The 16,048-nt window shown below is 41.3% G+C and overlaps 1 protein-coding gene across 7 annotated transcripts in view; it reads right to left on the reverse strand.

Annotated features, from left to right (window-relative positions):
- Positions 1 to 1,222: 1,222 nt before the first annotated feature.
- Positions 1,223 to 16,048, reverse strand: part of HDAC8 (histone deacetylase 8) — a 296,351-nt gene continuing 281,525 nt past the window's right edge. For 4 of the 7 annotated variants that reach the window (XM_057495523.1, XM_036890957.2, XM_036890956.2 and 1 more), the window contains one exon: positions 1,223 to 1,780. In XM_057495523.1, coding sequence (XP_057351506.1) covers positions 1,758 to 1,780 — 23 coding nt within the window. In that variant the 3' untranslated portion in view covers positions 1,223 to 1,757. Of the gene's footprint in view, positions 1,781 to 2,386; positions 2,468 to 16,048 lie in introns of all 7 variants that reach the window. The other 3 variants (XR_005026032.2, XM_057495522.1, XM_036890948.2) reach the window with 1 other exon arrangement.

Raw genomic sequence — 16,048 nt, forward strand, 5'->3', positions numbered from 1 at the left:
CCCTGCTTCTCAGGGGATTGATGCCCACACAGGAATTTGGGTGATGACTTTGGGGGTGCGTTCCCTAGAAACAGTTGGGATGGGGAACCCAAACTGGACCATTCAAGTCTTTGAGAAGAGAAGAGACCACACAGGTTTCTTGCAGGATGGGAATTCAGTTTCCATTTGCCTTCCTTGGACCCTCCTAATCCCCAGCTGCCCCATTCAGCGCCTCCCCATCTTCCATTTTTTAAAAATGCCCCTTCTTTTTAGTATAAGTAAAACAGCCCTCAAGCTGAAAGTGTATAATTAGAATAGTTGGCATTTGAAGTGACTGGTATTCCTAGCCAACCAGGCATCCCGATGCTGTAATAAAAGGTTGGTTATTCCCATCAAAGGACAAGGTAAAGGCTTTCTCCATCCCTTCTGCCTAATGCTCTTTCCCCCTTCAGAGGCTTGGAGAAATACAACTCACCCTACAAGGCCTGGCTCAAATATCATCCCCCTTGAAACGCTCCGGGATGCTGGCCTGGCAGGGGGAGTTGCTCTCTCCTTAGTGCTCCCCAGCTCTGGGTTCCTTTTGGTTCCAGTGTGAAACGCGGTGCGATCTGGTTCTTTCCTCCCGCCTTTGCCTTGTCTGGGAGTTCCTTGATGGCCAGGATGGGAATGTCTCCCATCCTAGCCCCAGTAACTGGTGAATCAAGTTACAAAACCATGGTGTCTGTCCCTTCTGCTCCTCATCTCCCTGCTTATCCCTCATCCCTATCTTGCCATCTTGTCCCACCCCGCAAGGTTACAGGACCGCCAATGGATCACGACTGTATCCCATTTTCATCAGGTGTGCTGTCTACATTTGACTGGGAAGTATACTCTCTGTTCACCAAAATGCCCCTTTAGATCTGACATGCTGCCTGCCCTTCCCATCCCTGAGTGTCTCCCCAGTCAGGGATAGGTGCCCCTCCCGGGGTCCCAGCAAGACTCTCCAACGTTACAGTGCTTGCTTGTATTTCCATGAAACGTGCACAGACCCTAGCACAGGACAGAGCTTGCCCTTCTCTGCTCAGAGCTTAGTGGGGGCACACTAGTTTCCCAGTGGGTCCGGCACCCAGAGTCAGCCCCCAAGGTGAGGCCAGAGCAGAACGTGGAAGCAGCCGGGTTATTCTTGATATTTCAATGAGAATAAACGTTCAGAAATGTGTGTGCCATCAGTGGCACTTCACAGGGAGGACATGGGACGAAGAGGCAGGTTTTCAGATATTTTATTAAAAAACAAAATAGATCCATAAGCATAAAAACAACACAGGTGGACTTCTCCCTACCTCCCAGTCTGCTGACCAGTCCCCTTCTCCAAGGGCTCTACTCAGATGGTCCTGAGGTCCAGACCCAGCCTCTCAGTTCCCCGCTGCCCCACCAACTGTTGGCCAAAGCTCCACACTTCCCTCCAGCTTCTCCTTTAAGAAAATAAAAATACCCCATCCCCAACTTACTTAAAAATAATTTTCAAAGATTAGAAATGGCATTTGTGTATTTTTAAAAAATAAACACTTTAAATGTTGGAAATCTCCCTCTTCCCCCATGCCTAGTTGAGGCCTCTGGGGTGCCTTTCTGCCTCACCCCAAGAGGCCAGATGCCACTTGGTGCCCCTTGGAAATTTTCAGGAAGTAATTTCTTCCAAATTTCCCCTGCAGTCACAAATTCCACACACTTTTCGCATAAACACGCTGTCTTCATTACAGGCACTGCTCCTTGGCTCTGGAAACCTGATCTCTTTTTGTCAACTAGACCACATGCTTCAGATTCCCTGCAAACAGGAGAGAAAACAAAATTTAAATTCAGGTAACATATGTGAATTATACCTCAAATCAAGCTGCTAAAAAAAAAGCACTTGCATTTTGGGCCTTGCTCTCTTGCCGTTGTTGGGAACCCTGAGACCCCAACATATGAACAAGTCCAGGCTAGCCTGCTGGATGGTGAGAGACATATGGCCCAGTTACCCCAGCAACTAGCAGCAGACTGCCAGATATGTGAGCGCATCCTTTGACAGCCAGTGGACTGCAGTGCTGGATGAACCCAGCCCAAACCAGCAGAAGAACTGCCCAGCTGAGCCCAGCCCAACTGCCAATCCAGGAGTCAGGAGCTAAACAAATGATTGTTTTAAGCCACACATACACGCAAATTCAGGCAACTTTTCAGAACTTGCACTTTACTAACTGCACCAAATCTTCCCCCATCCCAACCTTCCTTGCTCCCTTAGCAGGGTACAACTCTCCTAGCATTTTCTCTCCTGAGTACTTGTGAAAAACAAATTGGGGATTTTCCCCTGCCCTCAGGCCCAAGAGTCTTTTAGGAAAAAGCGATTACTGGAAATCCTATAGGATGAGGCTCTAGGAATGAAAAGTTTGCTTACTTGGTCCCTCCGCAGGCTTCTCCTTGCCCCACTTCCCCAAGCAGAAACACTGGGCTCCCAACCTTACTGACCACTTCTCCTCTGAAACAGGAAGAAGGCTCCGTGAGGACAGGGATCTGGGCTGCTTTACTTTTGGATGATCTAGCACAGTGCCTCATACATAGTAGGTGCCCAATAAATGGCTGAATGAATGGATGAATGGAAGATAGGAAGAAAGGAAAGAAAAAGCCAATCAGCACCCACTTGCCCATCCAGTTTAATTTTTGATTTTTAAATTAACATACAGTAAAATTGAATTTTTTGTATGTGCAATTCTATGATTTTTAACATATGTCCAGATTCATGATACAGAACAGTCTTATTAGCCTCCAAAAGCCCATGTGCTATCCCTCTGCAGTCACATCCCTCCCTCCCCCTTACTACCTGGCAGCCACTGAGTTGTTCTCCATCACTGTATGTGTTGTCTTTTCAAGAATGTCACATAAATGGAATCAAGCAGTATGTAACATTTTAAGACTGGCTTCTTGCATGCAGCATAACACCTTCGAGTTTCATGCAAATTTTTAGATGTATCAGTACTTCATTTCTTTTCTTGGGTGTTTAACTTTTTAATTTTTAAATTAGTATAGATTTATAGGAAGTTGCAAAAAAATGTACCAAGAGGTACTCTTCACCAAGTTTCCCCAAGTAGCAGCATCTTACATAATCATCATTTCATATCAAAACCAGGAAATTGACATTGGTATACTTCACAGACCATATTCAGATTTCACCAGTTTTATATACACTGATTTGTGTGTGTGTGTAAGTGTGTAGTTCTGTGCAATTTTATCACATGTTCAGCTTTGTGTAACTCCCACCACAAGAAGATATAGAACTATCCCATCACCACAAAAGTCTCCCTCATGCTACCTTGTCACTGTGACCCAATCTCCAATTCCTAAACCCTGACAACCATTAATCTGGTCAGCAGCTCTATAACTTTGTCATTTTGAGAGTGTTACAGAAATGGAATCTTACAGTATATAAGTTTTTGAGACTGGCTTTTTTCACTCAGCATACTGCCCTTAAGATCCATGTGAGTTGTTGCCCATTAAGTTTGTTCCTTTTTATTGCAGAGCAGCATTCCACGGTATGGATGTAGCACAGTTTGTTCAACCATTCCACCCACTGAAGGACATCTGGGTGGGTTCCAGTTTGGGCTATTATACATAAAGCTGCTATGAACATTCACATACAAATTTTTATGTGAACATAGTTTTCACTTCTCTGGGATTAATGCCCAAGAGTGCAATTGCGGGGTCATTTGGTAGGTGCATGTTCAGTTTGATAAGAAACTGGCAAACTTTTCCAGAGTGGCCATACCATTTTGCATTACCATCAGCAAAGTATGAAATATCTAGTTTCTCAGCATTCTTGTCAGCATTTGGTGGTATCACTGATTTTTGTTTTGGCCATTCCTATAGGTGTGTAGGGATCTCTCACTGTGGTCCAATTTGCATTTTCCTAATGGCTAATAATGTTGAACATCCTTTCATGTGCTTATTTGCTGTCTGTATATCCTTTTCATGTCTTGTGCTAATTGGATATTTTTTACCATTGAATTTGGAGAGTTCTTTATATGTTCTAGATACAAATCTGTTGTTGGATATGTGATTTGCAAATATTTTATCTCATTATGTAACTTGTCTTTTCGTTCTCTTAACTCTTGTAAAGCAAAAGTTAATTGTTTGGACCTTGCTTTTGGCATTTTAAACCCCTAAGCTTACAGTTTCTGGATAATTTTTTATTCTTCACCTCTTATTTCAAGCCCCCTCCACATTGTATGAGTCGCCAAGCTCTACTGCAAAGATGCCTCTCAAATCTGTCCTCTCCTTTCTGTTCTACCGTCTCCACCTTAGTTGCATCTCTTATCACTCAGATCACTGCAACAGCCTCTTACCTGCTGCTTCTGCCTCTGGAGCTGTCCCCACATAATTGCTAGCATTTATTATATGCTGCATCTGCTTGAAAAAAAACCTGAGCAGCTCCTGACTACCTATGAATGAAGTCCAACACCTTGGCTTAAATGTGCCCCATCCACAGTTTCCTATCACCACTTTGCTTGTGTTCTTGCCTCTCCTGGGGAAAACCTACAGGGGCTCCTGGTGCTGAAGTTAGGGCCCTCCCATCTGTCAGTACAGTAGAGTTTGATGAATGAGTGAATGCATGGATAAACAAACTTCCATGTTCAAGTGTTCCAGCAACACGTGTTCACAAAAGGAAAGGTGTGTGTACCGGATTATCTGCTGCTCTGTCTTACTCTCCAGTTACATTTGGAGGCAATTAAGAAAAAAAACAGAAATAAGTTCCACCAAAAGTTGCTGATGAACAATACTGAATTTGGATAACAATAAAAATGTAAGCTTAAATAATGCCCATTGTTTTCCCCTTACATCTAGCTTCTCCATCTTGGTCTGGGGACTGGCAAAACATGAGATACAGACTAGAAGGGGCAAACTCAAATGCCTATAGAGGCGGAGAATGTACTGTATGTGAGGAAAGCAGACTGGGGGCAAGATATATGGAGCTTGCTTGAACCTTTTGTCTTTTTCCTAATTTGAATCATGACATGAGTAGAAAAAAAATAGTTTCCTTTTTTCTTAACTCTATTACAAAAGAAAAAGCCAAAACAGTGTGAGATAATAAATGTAAACTCACCTTTGGCCTAGAGTAGGAGACCAACAGGGAATGGTAGGGACTGTGGCAAACAGGAAGGCATATGTTCACAAAAGGGGCAGCTGCTACTCAGCCCCAGCCATTCATGACTGAGCAGGACTGTGAGCCCAGTGTGACCAGTCCTTTCCATTTTCCAACAGAAGTCAGACATTCACACCTTTATTCAAATTTCCACAGTGTTAAATCTGAATAGCTAATTTAAAAACTTTTAAGAATGTTGTGTGGGACATCAATATTTAAGGCCAAACAAAGCAATTTTGGAGGCAAGATGTGGCTCATGGGCTCCCAGTTTGTGATCTCTGGGTTATCTCTGGGACAGTTGTGACTTACGCCTGTGGCACCTTCTTTCACTTTCAAATACCCTGGTTTGGACAATAAATTATGTCATCCTCCTACCTCTGATGTACAAGAAGGAGTATAAATTGCAACCCAGGAGACCTGGATTCTATTGATTCATCAACTGATGGACTTATTTGTTCATCCATTTATTTGATAAACATTTACGGAGTGTCTATTCCTTACCAGGTAGTAGGTGCTGATATGCACCCTCTTTAGTCTTTCTTTTTAAAATTAAAATACTTTATTTTTCAAGTTTTAGGTTTACAGAAAAACTGAGCAGAAAATGCGGAGAGCTCTTGTAGTCCTCCTGCCCTCTCCTCCTCAGGCAGGCAGTTCCCCTAGTATTAACATCTTGCATTAGAATGGTGCCTTTGTAATAGCTGATGAATGAATATTGGCACACCATTATTAAGTAAAGTCTGTCATTTATATTAGCATTCACTCTTGGTATTGCACAATTCTGAGTTTTGACAAATGTATAATGTATGCACCCACCATTACAGTAGCACACAGAATAGTTTCACTGCCCTAAAAATCCTGTGCTTCACCTATTCATCCATCCCTTCCTTCCCCTAAAGCCCTGGAAACCACTGACCTTTTTACTGTCTTTATAGTTTTGCCTTTTCTAGAATGTAATATGGTTGGAATACTTTTCAGACTAGCTTCCCTCACTTAGCAACATTTAAGTTGCTTCCTTCACTTAGCATTTAAGTTTCCTCCATGTCAATTGTAGCTTGACAGCTCATTTCTTTTTAACACTGGTAAGTATTCCACTGTCTGGATGTACCATCGTTTATTTCTCCATTCACCTCCTGAAGGACATCTTGGTTGCTTCCAAGTTTTGGCAATTATAAATAAACCTTCATGTGCACATTTCTGTGAGGACATGAGTTTTCAACTTATTTGAGTAAATAGCAAGGAACACAATTGTTGGATCGTATGTTAAAACTATGTTTAGCTTTGGAGGAAACCAGCAAACTGTCTTCCAAACTGGCTGTACCATTTTGCATTCCCACCAGCAATGCATGAGAGTTCCTGTTGCTCTACATCCTTGTCAGCATTTGGTGTTGTCAGTAATCTGGTTTTTGTTGTTCTAATAGGTATGTAGTGGTATCTCACTGTTTTAATTTGCAGTTCTTAGTAACATTATAGTGAGCATATTTTCATACACTTCCTTATCATCTGTATATCTTCTTTGGTGGGGTGTCTGCTAAGGTCTTTGGCCCATTTTTAAATCAGATTGTTTGCTTTCTTATTATTGAGTTTTGAGAGTTATTTGTATATTTTGGATGCCAGTCCTTTATTGGATATGTGTTTTGCAAATAATTTCTCCCAGTCTGTATGGCTTGTCTTTTTATTCTCATATCTTTAATCTTTTAATGTAGAGCAGTGTTGTCTGATAGAACTTTCTGGGATGATGGAAATGTTCTGTGTCTATGCTGCCCAATGTGGTAGCCACTAGTGACATGTGGCTATTGAGTACTTGAAATGTGGCTAGTGCAAGTGAACAAGAAAATTTTAAATTCTATTTAATTTTAATTAACTTCAATTTAAATGGCCACATGTGGCTAGTGGTGCCTGTATTGGACAGCATAGATCCAGGATAGCTCCCTTGTGCTTTTTTTCTTTCATGACATTGACTAGGGGTCATCCTTATTTCTTCCTTCATTTACAACCTCCTTTTCAATACATTAACAAATCCTATCAATTCTACCTCCATAATATATTCCAAAACCACCCACTTCCCTCCATTCTTTACTGCTATAACTTTACTCCAAACCATTGTCACTTCTTGCATGGATGACTCTAATAGCCTCAAAACTGGTCTTCCTGCTTCCATCCTTGTCGCCTACAACCTATACTCTACATAGAGCCAGAGTATTTGGTTAAAACTTAGGTCAGACCACATTACTCTCATGCTCAAGATATGGTATGGCTTCTAATTACACCTACAATACAATCCAAACTATTTAGCTACCAAGCCCTGCAGGGTTGGGCCCTGTCCTCTGTCTCCTATGACTGCCTTCCTTGCTCACTCTGTTCTAGCTACATGAGGTTTCTTTGTGCTGTGGGAACACATGAGTAATTTTTCCCTCTTAGGGCTTCCTCCTTCTTTGTACTTGCTATTCCTGCTGCCTGGAATGCTCTGTGCCTAGATATCTCCATTTCTGACTCTTCTCATTGCTCAGGTCTCAATTTAAAAGTCACCTCTGAGAGGCCTTATGATCATGCAACCTAAGTGGCCACCCCTGTCACTCATTTTGTGCCACATCATCTTGTTTAATTTTTTAATGCACTTAGCACACTGAAAACAGCTTGTATATTTATTTGCTTCTTGTCTGTCTCCCCTCGCAAGCTCTATATGGGCAGGTACCTTGTCTGTCCTGCTCATCACTCTACTGTTAGTACTCAGCACTGCCTGGCACATAATAGTTGCTCTATAAATATTAATTGAAGGAATGAACATCGGTAGAGCTACAGGGAAGCTGAGAGAGCACTTTCCTGTTCAGAGGCTTAAACTTGGTCATTGCTCTTATAAATGTGGTTGAGGTGAGTCAACATGTTTACTCAAGCTACCAGGCCAAGTGGCAAATGAGGTCTGGAGACAGTTAGCATCATAGCAGTTTGGAGGAGTGCTGGAGTGACTCCACAACGCTTGGAGGCTGAGTGGCACCAGAGAGGAACAGAGAAGGGAATTTCGAATTGTTACAAGTGTTTCCAAAACTTCCATCATATGGGTGCTCCTTTCAGGAAATGTCATCATATCTACTTACTATCGAATTAATAGTAACACTATTTTCTTTATATCTACTCCCTTTAAAAAATTTAATACCTCTTTTGGCCTCATCTATCCTAAGCAATCATCATTATCATCATCATCATCAGCATCATACTTGATGTGCTTAGTATATTTTAAGCATCCATTAAAACAAATACTATCATTAAAATGAAATATGTTTTTATGTCACCTCAAATTGGCTCTCATTCAGAGGTACATGAGGCACATTTGGGTAAAAATCATTGTAGGGATTGCCCTTGGACTGCTGGTGCCCAGGCTGCTCTGTTACTATCGTCCTCTAGTACACGAGAATCTCAGATGGTGCACTCCTGCCCCCACCACCCAGCTCCCTCAGCCTAATCTGATTCCAGTCTCTGTCCATTTATTTCACAAGCCTTTACTGATGTCAGCAATGGAGTAGGCCCTGTGCTGGGTGCTGGGGTCACAGAGGACAAAACATAGTTCTTGCCCTCAAGGAGTTCTTAGTCTAGTGAGGAAGCCAAATATGGAGAAAAACACATCATTGTCCATAGCAACAAGACAATAAAATACCAGTCTGTACAGAGATCTGACAGCATACAAAGAGAGGGTGTGGCAGGCTTTACAGAAGTGGCATCTTATAGGGCAAAGGCGAGAGAATGTTTGAGGCAGGAGGAATACAGAAGGATGCATGAAGGCAACTGTAAAGCTTTTGTGACCAGTACACAGGATGAGGGTTGGCGGGGGTGGTGGTGGGGACAGTGGGGAGGGTGAGCCATAAAGCTGGAAAGGTGGCCAGAGGCCAGATCATCAAGGGCCTGGAGGGCCATAACCTTATCCTAGAAGCCATAGGAAGCCTCTGAATTATTTTAAGATGTGGATGAAGCCCTTCTAGTGTGATCTAGGGCTAAAGGAAGTTTCCCAGCTCCTTGAGGGTCTCATTCTACCTAGAAAAATGGCAGAACAAGGGATTTCTATGAAGCATCGGGGATGAGCTGATATGGATGGCTGATTTAATTTTTAGCTCTTAACTGTGAACTATTTTGCTTGCCTTGGAATGTAGATCCTTCCTGTCATCAGAAAGCCTCTCAATGACAATTAAATATAACCATCAATCACCACTTGTCTGCCTCTGACCTGAATTAGAACATGAGGCTGTGGATTAATCCCACTAGGTTCTGGCATTTACAGGATATCAACATTTAAAGGATATCACCCTGATGTTTAGGGTGCTCTGGTCTTAGCTTGCAAAGGACTAGTGCAGTCTCAAATGGAATCAAAGCAGTTTCTAAAATAGCCTATGATTCATTTTTTCTCCCCTCCTGTGCCTAAATCTGCTGGCTCCATGTGGAGGGATAGGCACAAGTGACTGTAGAGGTGACGTCACAGGAGGGGGCTGCTTGCCTGCCAGCCAGCCAGCCAGAGTAGCTTGGCCTTGGGGTGGATCTATCTGCTGGGCCGTGCAGTGCCTTCCAGCCATTTAGAGTCACGGCTCCGGGTTCTTTGGTCCATGTGTTTTCTCCTTCTTCTGAAGACAACAAAATTCTGGGCTGGGAAATCCAGGATAATGGGAATAGCAGTGGCAGGAAGCATAATACGGCCTTACATCTGTATAAGGCTTTAGAGTTGTGAAAGCCATTTGCTCCATTTTGCTCCACCCAAACATGAGTGGGCAATAGAAGCTGGGATTTTTGATCTGAACTGGAGACAAACTCTTGTTTTCTTGCAGAAAGGAGCTAAATGCTAACATTGCCTGTTTAACTCAAGGCACATCATGATGTCACCAGATGGTCAGAGAGACTCCTCTCAACTTCTAGGTGCTTCCTGGAAGACAAATTCACCGGGACAAATTGCCTGGCAGGCACAATCTATTAATCACACCATCCCGACTGAGCCAGCAGGTAGTGCCAGCCCCAGCAGTGCAAACTCCTTCTCACATCCTGCTTTACAGCCCCAATGGTCCCAAAGACCTTTACTGGGGCCAAAGGCATGGCCGCTAGCTGTGAAGCCCTGAAGGTAGGGTGTGCCACGAATATCTGGAAGTGCCAACAGCTGGCAGAGTGGCGCAAGGGCCTGTGAAAGGAAAAACCACAATTTGAGTCTCACCAGCTATCACTGCAGATTCTGAAGTGAAGGGACACTGAGCTCAGTCATGAACAGCTGAGGAGTTGGGTGGAGGGATTCTTTCCTCGGAGAAGCTTTAAAAATATTTCTGCAGTGGTTTCATGTTTGCTCTATGATCTTCCAGTACCTGATCCTGGCATAGCTTGGTGTCCCCAGTGCTCCTGGCCTAGCTCCTTTCCCTTGATCCTCCCCAGCATCATGGCTGCCAGGTTGGAAACCAAAGGGGTGGCATACTCTTGCTTGGTCCTCTTGGTTTTAGATTAGATTTGATTGTGTGTGTGTGTGTGTGTGTGTGTGTGTGTGTGTGTGTGTGTGTGCGCGTGCATATATATGTGTGTGTGCGTGGGGATGGGGGATGGTAGCAGGGGTGGGGTGGGAATGACAGTGGAAGCAGTGAGCTAAGATGCTCAGCAGTATTTCAAGAGTGGCAGGTGCTCCTGCTCTTGTTGCAGCCATAACTGTTGCCACTGCTGCCACCTCCACCACGTGGCTTCAGAATGACCCTGTGCAAGACAATAGTGCAGGTCAGTGCCATGAAAACGTCACCTTTGTAAACCAAGATGCTGTACTCAGGCATTTCTGTCTGTTGGGAATCTTGGCGGGGTATAAAAGCAACCCTTTTGAAAGTTGGATTTGTAAACCTATATGTGGAAAGTGAATGGAAGAACAGAACATCATCACCTCCAATGCAGAGAGACCTCCTAGAACTTGTTTTCTGTGGGATCTGAGTGCCTATGAAAATAGATTAAGGGTCACCGCCTCAGCCTGTTTTAGAGATGTGAATAAAAATCTCGGCTTGGGACTGACTCCTCTCTGGTTGACTGATTTTTCAATTGATTTGTATTTATTAGCTAATGAAATTAAAGTTGTAAAAATGATAACAGAAACACAATAAATCTCTCCCACAACTGGCTGTTTCTATGTCACTATGGTGCATTTCTCACTTTGATTACTTCAAAGTCTATTATTTTGTTCTCAATTATTCTGTTTTTCTGGCACTGGAGAAAATCAATTTGTTTTATTTTCTCTTGTTCATGCACTCAGTTATGCTCTTCAGGCACATTTAATCACTTTGATGTTTTCATTTTATGGCCCGTCTCTAGGCACTTCAGCTGCATTGCTGCCAATGGGCAAACAGGACTAATTTGCATGTCACAATAGACTTGCAAATTCTAACTCAATTTAGAAATCTGTATGAAATCTCCCTCCAAAATATGCTTGTAGCTGCAAAGAGGCAGAATATAAGCTAGAAACCTATAAAGATGTGTCCCTTTCTCAAAATACCAAGATCTGTTTGGTGGCCTGACTCTGACTGTGGCTTGGGGATGTCCCTGACCAGGTTGAGCAGAGCAGTCCTTGGGATGGGATGTCTGCAGAGCTTCCTCTGAAACTCTGTGGTGAGAGTTCTGCAAACGCTCTCCATCAGCATCAAGGCCAGAGAGGCTGGGCCTGCTACTCTAGCATAAAACAGCCCTCAGCCCTGCTGGACTTGGTTACTGTGCTAAAGACAGCACCTGAATCTCAGTTGGTTAAAGGGCCTCGGATAGGCTGAGAAAATTGTCAACAGTTAGGCATTCCAGAGCCCTGAGTGGTTTACCTTATTTTCTTCAATAAATTTCAGCTCCCCTTTTGCCCCTTGATTATTCTACAGCTAAAGGCTGGAGGGGAATAAGCGATATAATTGTTTTAGGCATGTACTTTGGGCAAACCAACAAAAAATGCTTCAACACATTAGAGGTCTCCAACTGTTCTTCAAAAGTTCTTGGTTTGTTGTATGCAACAATCAGCAGTTCCACCAGGCAGAAGGAAAATTCTGTCTTTCCTCTTCTAAACTTTGGGCATGGTCTTCAGTTTCTCACGAGGAATCCCAGCTCTCTCACTTATTTGCTGTGTGACCTTGTACAAGCTAATCAACCTTCCTAAGCCTCAGTTCTTTCATGTGTTAAATGGGACTAATAACAATCTATCTCAGCGACAGCTTTGTTCCCAAACTTCAATACGTCAAGAATTTTACCATATTCACATACCACTTAGATGGAAACCTCTCTTACATAGACTCTCCGCTTTTAAAAAACTTGACCTCATCTTAAGCAATAATGTCTGTGAAATCAAAGAGTTTGATGTAATAGTTATATTTCTTTCCAATACACATTAAAACATATACGCTAAATACACCAAACCCATTCCAGCCTTGGGGTCTTCCCTTCATCTGGAATGTTCCCCCAATTTTCACAAAGCTCCTTCCCTCACTTCATTAAACTCTATTCTCAAATGTCACCTCCTCAGGTGGGCCTTTACTGACCATCCTATCTAAAAGAGCACCCCCTCCAAACTTACCAGTAGTCAACACTAAATATTTACTTGCTTATTGTCTATCTTCCTCACTAGAATATAAGCTCAATGATGGGCAAGGCCTTTACCTGTCCTATTTACATCTCTATCACCAATACCTAGAATAGTGCCTGGCACATATTAACATCAAATACATATTTACTGAATGAATTAAATGTTAAAATTAACAATGAGCCTAGTAATAACCAAAATTCTAGTCCACCTCACCAGCTGGTTGTCAGGAAAGACAGAATGGAAAAGCCAGGACTTTCATCCCTATTCAATGGCAAGAGGGCCCACCCCCTGCTGTGTCAGTAGAGGCCACATGGGGAGGTATAACAAGGTGTCATTCCCATTCCTAGCCAGGGTGGTATCTGGAGGTGTAGTGGGGAGCCTGAATTTTCATTCCTCCCCAGCAGTAATGAGGTGTCCCTCCTCTCCCCAGGCTGTCAATGGCAGCTGAGTGGGAAACCTAGACTTTTACCCCCAACTGGAGATAATGGGGTGATGTCTCTCCCCTGAGAGCATGGTGTTAGAGAAAGCCTGCTAAAACAGAAGATTTAAGTAAGATACAGGTTTCATAAAAATATCTAAAATGTTCAGGATACAATAGAAAGTCACTTATACCAAGAACAGGAACCACTCAAGTTGAAAGAGAAAAAGACAATGAATAGATGCCAACATGGAGATGACACAATGTTGGAAATATCTGACAAGGACTTTACAGCAGCCATCATAAAAACACTTCAATGCGCAATTGTGGAAATGCTTGAAACAAATGAAAAAGTAAGAAGCCTCAGCAAAGAAATAAAGAAAAACTAAACAGAAATTGTAGAACTGAAAACTACAATAAGTGAAATAAAAAACTCAACAGATGGTCTCCATAGCAGAATGGAGAGAGTAGAGGAAAAATCAGTAAACGGGAATATCAAACAATAGACATTACTCAACTTGAACAAAAGACAAAAAAATAGTCTGACAAAATGAGCAGAGCCTCAGGAACCAAGTTGGATTATGATAAAAGGCCTAACATTCATGTCACCATAGTTCCAGATGGAGAAGAGAAAGAGGGTGGCACTGAAAAAATATTTGAAGAAATAATGGCTAAAGATTTCCCAAATCTGTCAAAATACATAAACATACAGATTCAAGAAGTAATTGAACTCTAGACTCGTTAAACTTGAAGAAATCCACAGCAAGGTCCATCATAATCAAATTAGTGAAAACCAAAGAAAAAGAAAAAATCTGGAAAGCAGCAAGCAGTAACAAAGCCTTACCTACAAGGGAAAATAATTCAAATGACTGGTTTTCTCATCAAAAATCATGAAGGCTGGAAGGAGGTGGTACAACATTTTTTAGGTGCTGAAAGAAAATAACTGTCAACGAATTCTATATCTAGTGAATATATCCTTCAGGAATGAAGGGGAAATAAAGACATTCTCAGAGGAAGGAAAACTAAGAGAATTTGTTGCCATCAGACCTACTCTAAAAGAATTGCTAAAGGGAGTTTCTGAAAAGGAAAGAAAATGATAAAAGAAGGAATCTGAAACATCAGGAAGGAAGAAAGAACAATGGATAGAGTTAAAATACAGGTAAATACAATTTTCTTCCTTTAAGTGTTCTAAATTATTTGATGATTGAAGCAAAAACTACAATACTGTATGATATAGTTCTAAATATACATAGAAGAAATATTTAAGACACATAATGTAAATGGGGGAGGGGAAATGGACTTAAAGGTAGATAAGATTCTACATTTCACTCAAACTGGTAAAATCATACCGGTAGTCTGTGAAAATTACATATGTATAATATATCCCCCAAGCAACCACTAAAAAGGCTATGCAAGGAGATAAAATTAAAACCACTATAGATAAATCAAAATGGAATTTGAACAAAGGTAGAAGTCACCAATAATAAAGGAGGAAGAAGAAAACAGAAACAAAGAACAGAGGGAACAAAGAGAAAACAGGAAGTAAAATGGCAGATTTAATTTCTAGCCTAGTAAAAATCACATGGAATGTAAATGATATAGGTACACCCATTAAAAGACAAAGATTGGCAGAGTGGCCAAAAAAATGTGATTCAACAGTGTGCTCTTTACAAGAAACTCACTTCAAATATGATATAAGTAGGTTGAAAGTAAAAGGACAGATTAACACATGCCATGTAACACATTAATCAAAAGAAAATAAGAGTGACTATACTGATATAATATAAAGTAGACTTCAGAGCAAAGAAAATTATCAAGGACAGACAGAGACATAATGTTAAAGGGGTCAAACTATGAAGATCCAGCAATCTTAAATGTCCATGTTTTAAATAACATATTTTTAGAATGCATGAAGCAAAAACTGATAGAGCTATGAGGAGAAATAGAGAGATCCACAATTAGAGTTGGAGACTTCAACATTCCTCTCTCAGCAATTGAAAATAGAACAACTAGACAGAAAGTAAGCAAGGATATAGAATAAATGGACAATGTTATCAATTAACAGGACCTAACTGTTATCAACAGAACACTCCACCAAAGAACAGCAAAGTACACATTCTTTCCAAGCACCAATAGAACAAATACCAAGATTGAACATATGCTGGCCCCAAAAAGAAACCTGAACAAGTAGAAAATAATTGAAATTATACAGAGCATGTTTTCAGACCACAATGGTCTCAAAGTAGAAAGGAAAAATCTCCTGAAAAAGAAGTCTCCAATCCCAGATGGTCTCACTGAAGAATTCTACTAACAAGGAGAATTACACCAATTCTACATTATCTCTTGAAGAGGAGGGAACATTTCCAAACTCATTTTTTTATAAGACTGGTATTGTCCTGACACTGAAAGCAGATGATGACAATACAAAAAAGTAAACTATAGACTAATATCTCTCATGAATATAGATGCAAAATCCTCAACAAAATATTAGCAAATAGAATTCAGTAATATATATATATAAATTATACACCATGACTAGGTGGGGCTTATTCCATGTATACAGAGCTGGTTCAATATTTGAAAATCAATCAAGGTACCCTACTATATTAAAAGGCTATAGAAGAAATATTACATCTATATCAGTATTAGTATCAACTGATGCAGAAAGAGCATTTAACAAAATGCAAAATCCACTCGTGACAAAAACTCTCAGAGAACTAGGAATACAGAGGGGGTGCTGCCTGAAGTTGATAAGGAAAATCTACAAAAACCTACAGCTAACATTATATTTAATGGTGAAAGACTGAATATTTTACCTCTAAGTTCTGAAACAGGGCAGGGCTCTCTACTTTCAACACTTTTATCCAACATAATACTGGAAGTCTAAACCAGCATAATAAGGCAAGTAAAGGAAACAAAAAACACAGATCAGAAAAGAAACAATAGGCCATCTGCAGAA

The sequence above is a fragment of the Manis pentadactyla genome, chromosome X (genome assembly GCF_030020395.1).
Source record: "Manis pentadactyla isolate mManPen7 chromosome X, mManPen7.hap1, whole genome shotgun sequence".
Taxonomy (NCBI): Eukaryota; Metazoa; Chordata; class Mammalia; order Pholidota; family Manidae; genus Manis; species Manis pentadactyla.